Here is a 10,564-nt window from a genome sequence, read left to right on the forward strand (position 1 = left end):
AGATACAGCATGTTACGTGCAGAGTAGATGCACCACTTGGCCATAACTGAAAGATCCTCATATTATTTTGATGCTTTCAGTGACACCCATAACTAGCGAGCAGCAATACAATCGTAGACAGATATGCCATAGCATTAATTATGCATAAATGCAAGGTGTGTATGCTGGAAATTAGTATTACTCGTTACCAAAGGCTATAGAAAAAACAAAGACGCGTCACTCTTTTAGTTCTGAATGAGTAAAATGCAAAGCTCAGTATGGCTGCTCTATCGAATCAAGCCCCGCCTTCTCAGCAAAAGAGCCAATCACTAATTGGTGAAGTCAGCACATCACCGAATTCCTGGTTGCTATAGAAACAGTCAGCGCTCTGAGATGTCCGCTTTGGACTGCACATGTGCAATGGCTTTTTAATGCAATTTGAGCAACATAAACAACAAACTCATAAAGAACTCAAATAAAGGCTATAAAAAAAGGTTGTGTAAGATGCAAACTACTATAAAAACACATTACCCAAATACATAGCTTGATGTGCATCATCAGTCATTTGACATTGCCTTAAGTCATGTGACTCAATAATTAGCTCGGTCAATCAGACATATATTTAATCATATACTACAATGGCCATTTTATTCTCGTGAAAAGATGGAAAGATGCTTCGTTTGCTAATTTTTCCACCATATTACCTTTAGTATTGAAACACCCATTCACAGTTTTCCCTCAATAAACTCCTAATTTGCTGCTTATTAATAGCTAGTAAGGTAATTGTTAATTTTAGATATCGGGTCAAGTTAAGGGATCTAGAACATATTTGTACAGTTTAAGGCAATAACACCTGCCAGCGAGTACTAATAAACATTCATATGCTAGTAGTATTAATGATAATAAGCAACTAGTTCATAGTGATTAAAGTAAGGTGTGACCTAAATGTTGAGGTGTCCACAGGTTTTTTGGCCAAGTAGTGCATGTAGGGTGCTATAGGGTCTTCTTCAAAATCACATATTTCTATGTTCTAAACATGGGCCAAGCACAATACTAACAGTTTTCACATCATTCTGAAATGCTCAGCGTCCTTTCTAATGCTCTTCAGACCGCAGCTTATTGTACTTGTCGTGTATTTGCAAGCTTTTTCTGAACATGGTGGGATTCAAATGGCTTTGGTGGCATTGCATAGACGGTTGTTGGGTACATGGTGTCTTAGTGTGTTTGTGCTCTCTCTACGCTTTTATTGGCTGTCCTATATTAGCCTATAAGTTTCTCTCTCTTTCTATTTCAAACTTTTACCTGAACGGTCTCCTTCAATCTTGGAAATGGTTGTTACATTCTGCTCTTTTTTTGTTTTGTATTTGGCCAGTTGTTTAATTGTGGCCGTCATCACTGTTGACTTGTGGTATTTTCTTGTGGCAGCTATATGCATACAGCAGAAGAAATAGTTGATTTAATTTTGCTAAAGACATTACTGATCCCTTCTGTCTGTCTGAGGCACATGCTGGCGTGTCGTCGGTTGGTGTGAATGCTTTCCTCACCCACGTGTGTCTGTTTAACCCTGTGCATGTCCGTCTTTGTGGGGAAGCCTTGTTCATCGCATGTCTTAAATGCATGAAGAGCTGTTGCCATGGCAGCAGCCCAACACATATTTGTTCGGCGAAAGAGAAGAGGCACGAGTGATGGAGGTGGCCGTGATTGTGCTAAATTGCATGGGTGTGAAGTTTAGAAGAAGACAAGGCCGATTCTTTCCAAGGAGACATGTAACAAAGAAGTTTTCTCTTACCAATTCAGGTCAGAGCCCTAAAATAAACAGACCAGTCGGTCTTGAGCGAACCGACTCCCAAACCATAGGTGAAATCCCAAGACGGCGTAAGGGTACGTACTCTCACTGTCTGCCGCCTCGGTTCTGAGGTCTGTATTTGTGAAGGTTTCAATAAGCTCTAATTGTGAATGATACATTGAATGCACTAATAGAACAGATTTCATTTAAAAACTGGCCTTTAACTGCATGTTTGATTGACAGCTGTCAAGAATTTGATTATAGTAAATTGGGAATATGGATCATTTGACACAGCAAAGGATATGGTTCTAACTAGGGACCTAATATGTTCCATTTGCTTTTATTTTAAAGGGAAAGTTCACCCAAAAATGTAACTAAATGTTGTCATTTAATTACTCACCCTCATGCCTTTCATCTTCAGAATACAAATTAAGATATTGAATGAAATCCCGAGAGCTTTCTGACCCCACATAGGACTGCATAGTCCTTTTCAGTGGTTCAACGTACATTTTATGTAGCTATGAGAATTCTTCTTGTGCACAAATAAAACACAGTAACTCTATAGTTCTTCTCTTCTTTGTTTTGTCTTTTTTTTGTGCAATTTAGGGTTGAACCACTGATGTCACATTGACTATTTTAATTATGTCCTTACTACCTTTCTTGGTCTTGAACATTTCTGCTGTGTTGTTGTCTATGCCAGGTCAGAAAGCTCTCGGATTTCAGAACAAAAAATCTTAATTTTGTCCCGAAGATGAGGTTTACTTTGCTGTTGTTTTCATTTATACATTTATGAAACTCTAAATCAAATATAAATGCGTTAAAAATGACTGCTATTAAGTTTTAACGTTGTAAGTTACTTGGAATTTATTTGGACAGAGAATCAAATATTTATTATAATTAATTTGTTTACTGTTAAATATTGTACATTTTGTAATTTATTTAGACAAAATATATATCTAGCCAAAATTAAAAGTATTTAATATCATTTGTTGGTTATTGGAAATAAAGTGAATACTGGTACATCTCTAGTTCTTATATTTCATAGTGCTAAATATTGCACATTGCAGTTGAATTATAATGAAAGTGACAACTGTATTTTGTACTCGGATTCACTTTTTTAAATGTTCTATACTTATAACCATATATATTGCACAACGTTTACTGGTTTAAGGCATTATTTGCATCTTTACAGAAAGGGGTTATGCACTCTGCATGTTCTTTTATACAGAGAGAGTGCTAAAGCTACTTCATTGTAAATATGGTAGCCTATCTTAACAAACATTCACTACCTGCAGTGTATAGAGGAACTTGGCTTTCCACTTATAACTAAGACACTGATGCCGTTGCCTATCCATTGCTTTGTCTATAGTGTGCACAGATTGCAGTTCCTGTGAAGGAGGTTGGATTTATTTCTTAAATGGTTGGTCTGCTGGTTATTAAGCTATTGAATTTGTGATAGATGAGGTTTTAAGGTTCTGGTAGAGTGATGCTTTTGCTTAACTGGTGGAGAGAAGCTAACACAATTGATATCGCAGGTACTGTAAAACTAACTGATTAACATTTGACACTTAATCATCAGCGTCTCTACAAACACCTTTCACTGTCAAACTGCTCACTGACCAACGAGTCATAAACATCGTAAACACTTAACCAACACATTTGCATAAGCATTTTTGAGTCATATTTACAAGAACTCAAAGTGGGCGGATGAATCTTATTATGACTAACAGTGTGAAGAGCAATCCAGGTGTCTGGGTAAAATCTCGGGAGCTTTATTGGATACACCTGCCATCGCGAAAGATACACTGTTGATCAGAGGTTTGGGCGGGGGGATTCGAAAAAGCTCCCCAACCTTTTGCTAATCAAGGCTGCATTTATTTGATCAAAAACGGAAATAACTGTTTTTAGCATATTTTATAATCCTGAATTTTCAGCAGTCATTACTCCAGAGTCCAAACTAACTGAAAAAAAAAAATACAAATCTTCACAAGAGGTGAACTCTATCAACTTTGGAGTTTTGACGGCACCCATTCACTGCAGGTGAAGTGCTACCAGAGCAGTACATAGATGGCTGAAAAAAACAAAAAAACAAAGTGAAACATCAAAAATAATATGCAGGTTTAATGCAGTTTTTCAAGAAATGATCATAATACCATATATATTATTTAGCAGAAACTCACTCAAGCGACATTTTGTGCCCAAAAAGTTCAGCTAGGGCCTTGAGATGCATATCAGTCTGTGCTTTCTTCTCTCACATACTGGCACCAGCTGGTGTGGGTTTCAGCCAGCTACAGCTACTTCTCAGTTGCCAGATTGGGTGTATCTCAGCTCAGCAGAGTTTTGGGCCAGCTGCAATAACTAAATCAGATGCTGCTTATATGTGAGAAGATGAGGAAAAGAGGATATGTGTGATCATCACTCATTTTTGACCTTCCTTTGCAGTGGCCTTTCTTTTTATCTTTTCCAGTTTTCTCTCAGGTGTGATTTCAGTTCTCATGGCTTTATCCTGTATTTGATTCGGTTCTTAAGTGGGGGGAAAAAACTGAAACGTTCCTGTCTCGCAGAAGAAATAAGACTTATTTACTTTTCACTTGCATTATTTTTCAAATAGCACACATCGCCCTCTACTGTCTAACAATAGAGAACCAGCATCTACGTGTATAAATCTGAATTAGTTTTTCACACACCATTTAATCGTAATTTATTTATATCATCACTTGTCTTGTTGATAACGATCATGTATTAATCCAAACCTGGTGTTGTGTCATTGTGAAAATGTTTTTTTTTTTTCTCATTAAACCGCTGGGTTTTTTTGCAGTTAAGCCGGCCCCTTTGGAGATCAAGCCTGTAGCTGAATGGGAGGAGTACACGGCGCCGGTCCGTTCCCCCGTGACCAGGTCCTTCACGAGGGAGTAAGTGTCAGGCATGCTTCCACTCAAACAGATCCGTATTTAAGCATGGTTCTGCATGGCCTCCACACCACAGACTCCACAGGCTAAACTAATCATTCATGCATTCCTGTAGTCTTGTCCTAACATCCCATAATAGTAAAATGGTAGCGATGATAGTAAAACGTCGCCGTAATTTATGTTCATAAGTGATTCGACTGTCATCACTACCTAAGACCACATAATAACAAAAGCGGTGGTGATGACAGCGCAATAAAGGCATGAATTGTGTTCTTGAATTATTTATTGAATTAATACATTGATGTAGGTGCCGCGTGGCTCATGTGGCTGGAGCGCTGGAAGTGTGTGTGAATCAGCGTCACTGAAGGTCTTTTTGACTGCCTGTGTGTGTTGGGTTCTACGTTATCAGTCAAAGACATCCAGCTCAGATCTTGCATTAATCCACACAGAGAGAGTTTCTGTTTTGTGTGTGTGTGTGTGTGTGTGTGTGTGTGTGTGTGTGTGTGTGTGTGTGTGTGTGTGTGTGTGTGTGTGTGTGTGTGTGTGTGTGTGTGCGCGTGCGCGTGTGCGGCCGTGTAAAAGTTGTCTTGCTGCTCAGCCCCTCTAGGTATACCGCGGCCCCCAGACCGCCCTCGGGGCATAGCAGTCTCTCCAGCAGCGACTCCGACGACTGTGATGAGAATTATGTAACCATGCAACACGCTAATATGTCTACAGATGAACCAGTATGTAAAACAAAAAACACCACAGCTTCTGTTCCACTCAATTATAAATAATTCATGCATTCACAACTGGAATATTTTCAGTTTGTATATACGTGTATTAATTTAATGGGTATAAATTATAGAACATATATACAATTGGCCGTTGGTAGTCTCTTATGCTCATCGGGGTTGTAATTTATTTGGTTCAGTCGTGAGTGTCACATGATCCTTCAGAAATGATTCTGATATGCTGATTTCATGCTCAAGAAACATTTTTTAAAAACAGTTGAAACAAGCATTTTTAAGATAAATAGAAAGTTCACAAAAAATCGGTATTTTGTATAATATAATTTTTCTTATTTTTATATATATATATATATATATTAGGCATTAAGGTTAGAGTTGAGAAATTTAGTGGTGGTGGTCTTTCAAAAGACTGGATAGAAAAAGACCCGTCACAGTTTTCCTTCCTTTTACTTTTCTTTTTTCTCCAGGTTTATCTTTTATTTCTGTTATGTCTTTCTACAATTTCTTTTTTCAGTTTTCTTTGTTTCACCTGAAAGGCCTTTCTTCTTTGTTGTGCATACCTTAGTGAAAAAAATCAAATACTAAAATGTACTTTCAATACATTTTTTCTCATGCCAAGTATACTACGAATACATTTACAAATTTATGTATTTGATAGAAATGGCATGCAGTTGTACTTTTGGTATACTAAGCAAGTAAATTGGAACATTTGAATTTGAACTTAATGCATTTGAATCACTTTGAATTAACGTCATATTGAAGTGTATTTGATTGTGCTACTATTGCAAGCATACTTCAGGTACACTTTAAAAATCCTGCATTATCCAGAGATCATATAATCCTCATCAATAGTCTAAACACATTTTAAGCTTAATATTAAGAAATGCACATTTTGCACAATACTCCAAATAAAGTTTAATAAGAACTTTTATGTTAATACATTTAAACGATACTTAGTATGAAATAAGTGTATTTTAAATATATGACTTCTTTACTAGGGTGATAAGGAGCTTTTTGTGCATGGCTTTGTTTTGTTTGCTAACATGTTAGCATGCAGCAGTAAAACTGTTGATAACACTGCACAGTATGGCTTTTGATGCACTGGATACAGTATTTCGAGGAGACATTTCGCTACTTCATTTCTATTTCTTATTCCCAGCATTCTGTTCCTCGCATTCTTCTGTGGATCCTCTTGTCTGCCTCATCTGCATTTTGCATTTTTCATTTCTAGTTTCTCTCTCATTTGTTTTCTGTTTACTCTTTGATTTCTCTGCTCCTCCTCTCCTCCCTGTTTCTCTATTCTGTAGAGAAGAGTCCTTCTACTGTACAGTTCCCATCACTCCTATAAAGAGAGAAGTGTCAGGTCTAGACCACCTGGATGAGGTGAGCAGGGTTATGAAGGCGGATTGAACCACACTCTGGATGCGTGTTTTCAAGGGATAGGAATCTTATACTCGTCCTAACCAAGCCAATGGTGACCGTTAGCTGTTTCAAAATATCTTCTTTTGCGTTCAGCAGACGAAATACATTTATACAAGTTTGGAACAACTGTAGAGTGAGTGAAAGATGACAGAATGTGTGTGTGTGTATATATATATATATATATATATATATATATATATATATATATATATATATATATATATATATAGTGAAAATCATAGTGTTGAAATAATAATTTGTTGCATAGTGCTGTAATAAAATATATTTTTTGCTTTAAAAAAAAAAAAAAAGCAACCTTGGTGAGCATAAGAGACATCATTGAAGACATGGAAAAAAATTAATAAATCCCAAACTTTTAAACAGTAATGTATGCATGTCATTAGAGTTTTGTTTTTTGTTATTTTCTCAGTAAAAAAAACAGCCCTGTTTATATCAACAGGAGTGGAACCTAAATTACTTGCATAGAGTTTTGTGAGGTCTCACTTTCCAAATATTCGAAGATAATAATCATAGCTAGACATTTTTTTTGTGTGTGTTGTTTACAATTGTATGCATTATATTGTGGCGTTGTTCCCCAGACAGTCACTTGATGATTGCATTTGTATTGAGTTTCTAAATAATGCAGCATTAAATAAGGCTTGATATATTTTGAAACACAAAAAATACATTTATGTGAGAAATAATTATTGCATTTATGAAGAAATAACCTTGCAGATGACACTTTTAGAGGTTGGATAGACAACTGCAGAGGTTTTTTTCTTCGGCAGAATCCTTCAGAGCTAATTGAGCATTAATTTGAATTACATCGATCAATAATGAATCGTGAAGCTTTCTGATCGAATATGAAAAAAACTTGGAAAGACCTATTCATGCATATTTAGCAGACGTGATGATACGTACACAACTCATTACTGATTTAATCATTTGAATGAGTGTTGGGAGAACGGCTGCATGTCACTGATATATAGATAGATTAGATTAAGTATTTTAAAAATCAGTCTCTTCACTTACATCATCTAGTATCATTGTAGTGGATTAATATATCAGTAGCGTAAATCTTTTAATAACTCATTCTGAAAGCAGCATCTCTACGTATGCAGCCTTCTTTTGTGATTTATTTGTGAATTGATTTATTGTCTCAGAACATGAAGCTAGCAGCGCCAATGAATGCTGATGGAGGTGGCAGTCCCATGGTGAAGCCCAAAGGAGACAAGCAGGTGGAGTACCTGGACCTCGACTTGGACCCTGGGAAATCCACTCCTCCTCGGAAGGTAAGATACGAATAACAATTAAGCAGAATTAGACAAATTACAAAGAAAAATATTATGGATGGATTTTTTTTTTTTTTTTTTTTTTTGAAGTTAGGAGTCAGATAAGCATATCAGGGGAGGCATGGTACGTGTTGACTCTCTTTTCCTCGGGCTGTATGATTATACACCAGTTAGACACATTTTGCTATTAATTAGCAGAAATCAGCGTTTCTCTCAGCTTGATGGAATATAGTCATTCTCTGGCCTCTCTTATTAACCGTACATTCAGCCTGTACGTCAGTTTCTGCCATAAAATTGAAAAAAAAAAAAAATTCATATATATATATATATATATATATATATATATATATATATATATATATATATATATATATATATATATTACTGTAGAAGTTTTCTTTTTGTAGTATCAACTTTTTACCCAAACATGAGTACTTTTGGCATCTGTCTCTTGTTTTGACGGTGTCTCATATCTCGTCCTTGCAGAAGAAGACTAACGGGACTGGTATTTCAGCATCAGACGAGCGGGTGGACTACGTGGTGGTGGATCAGCAGCGAACGCAAGCACTGAAGAGCACGCGCGAGGCCTGGAGTGACGGGCGGCAGTCGACGGAGCAGGATCCCCCCAACAAAGGGGCCAAATGACATCCATCTCTTTCCTCTTTTCTGCACGGTCATGACTGGCGGGAGGCTGAGGAACGGAGGATACCGCACACGCTCTGAACCTCCCACCCGGCCTCCACGTTTGATTTTTAGATACAGCTGTGCGACAGCGCCTAGGTCACAGCTCCCAGATCAGCTAGTTTACACTGCTTCCTGCTAGACGACAGCACCCGCGCCTGGGAGGGCTGATCCGAGGGATCCTCATGTATAAGCTGACAGACTCCAAGTAGGATGGACCGCACTCTGCACAGGGGCTGAAGGACTCGCCGAGGTTTTCCGGCGGAAAGCCCAGTGAAAAATACGCTAACAGCAGCATTATTCATACTACATGGATACACACTGCCCCCAACTCGTCAACTTAGACCGTTTCGGATTTTTGGATATTGTTTTTCCCCACACTGTGGTGTTAAAGCACACTATTCCTTGGGCTAGGGGAGCATCAGGTCTGGTGAATATGTTTGTCCTCAAATTTGTATTTTGTTTTCTTCCACGTTCACAAAACTGCCAAGGTGAGTTTTTAGGATGCATTTTAGAAGCCTAAAACTTTTTTTTTTTTTTTTTGGTGCGTGTATAGTTCCATGATAATTTGAAACTTTTACACATCCCAGTTAAAAATTTTTTTAATTCGTTTTATTCGCTCGGGCCTCAGTTGTAATTCGGTAGTGCAATCAAAAGGTTTTGAGTTGCTTGAGCCGCAGATCTGCTAAGGTGAGTTAGTTTGTTTGAAAATGATTATCGTTTGCAATTGCATTAAAGACAGCGGGCAGACTGTATAAAGTGTTATGTACATGAATAAAAGTGTCCTTTATTTGTACCTAATATCTAGTATGTTAAGGCTAAGGTGTGGATTCTGCAGGATAGAAGTCTACACGGTCTGAGATGGTATCAGAAACTATGAATTGTCATTGGTGGAATCAGGAACTGTGATAGTTTTTTAACAGAGAAGAGATTTCTCTGACTTTGTTGTGTTATATGTGTTCGGTTTTATTCTCTCTTTTCATTTTCTTCAAAGCAAGGTATCAATTTACAAAAGCGCCGAGGTCAGGTACTCACTGAAAGATTGAACATTTATTTTATTTTATTTTATTTTATTTTGCAGCTATAGATGACGTCTTTAGCGTTGCAGTTCGTATGTTCTCATAGAAACCTTTTGAAATTGCTTACGATGCAAGATATTATTACTAAGTATGAGATGCCTTCGTGGAGGGGGAGGAAAAGCCGGTCAAGTAGTTTCAGGAATTTTCTTATGTTTCTTTATTTTCGGTGTGACTGGTCTATCAATGCATTTTAGTGCCACTTCGATAATTTATTTCAGATAGAGTTCCGCAGCTCTCGGAGACTAATTGCCTTACCATTGCAACTTTTCTTGAATGTTGTAAATATGATCCGTTCAGTGATTTCAGCTCATGTCAGAGTACATCTATTCAGAATACATCAGCATAGAACTTTACTGTGTGCGTAAAATAAAATAGCTCTACTAACTACCATTCTTAAGCCAAGAAGACATTGTTGATGTGTTGCAACACCATTGGTGGCTTCTGCTGTATATATCGATACAGGCTTTTCAAGCATGTCTTTTGATTCAAAGCTGTGCCTATATTGTTTCCCTTCTACTCGATTTTTTTTTTTGAGTCCCCAGACCCTGATGCTTTATATCTTTTTTAATGAATCTGAAAGAAATGTACATTTTAAAATAAACATATACAATAAAAATGATACTTCAGGAGATTACTGCTGACATTGCAACTAATGGAATTTGTGATGATTTTTTAAAACTGTCAT

The 10,564-nt window shown here is 37.2% G+C and overlaps 1 protein-coding gene across 12 annotated transcripts in view; it reads left to right on the plus strand.

Annotated features, from left to right (window-relative positions):
- Positions 1-10,528, plus strand: part of gab1 (GRB2-associated binding protein 1) — a 59,273-nt gene extending 48,745 nt beyond the window's left edge. For 7 of the 12 annotated variants that reach the window (XM_043249594.1, XM_043249525.1, XM_043249583.1 and 4 more), the window contains 5 exons: positions 1,777-1,860; positions 4,584-4,677; positions 5,273-5,399; positions 7,991-8,119; positions 8,606-10,528. In XM_043249594.1, the coding sequence (XP_043105529.1) occupies positions 1,777-1,860; positions 4,584-4,677; positions 5,273-5,399; positions 7,991-8,119; positions 8,606-8,764 (593 nt within the window). In that variant the 3' untranslated portion in view covers positions 8,765-10,528. Of the gene's footprint in view, positions 1-1,776; positions 1,861-4,583; positions 4,678-5,272; positions 5,400-6,712; positions 6,789-7,990; positions 8,120-8,605 lie in introns of all 12 variants that reach the window. The other 5 variants (XM_043249546.1, XM_043249539.1, XM_043249533.1 and 2 more) reach the window with 4 other exon arrangements.
- The last annotated feature ends 36 nt before the right edge of the window (positions 10,529-10,564 follow it).

Source organism: Puntigrus tetrazona, chromosome 1 (genome assembly GCF_018831695.1).
Source record: "Puntigrus tetrazona isolate hp1 chromosome 1, ASM1883169v1, whole genome shotgun sequence".
Lineage (NCBI taxonomy): Eukaryota > Metazoa > Chordata > Actinopteri > Cypriniformes > Cyprinidae > Puntigrus > Puntigrus tetrazona.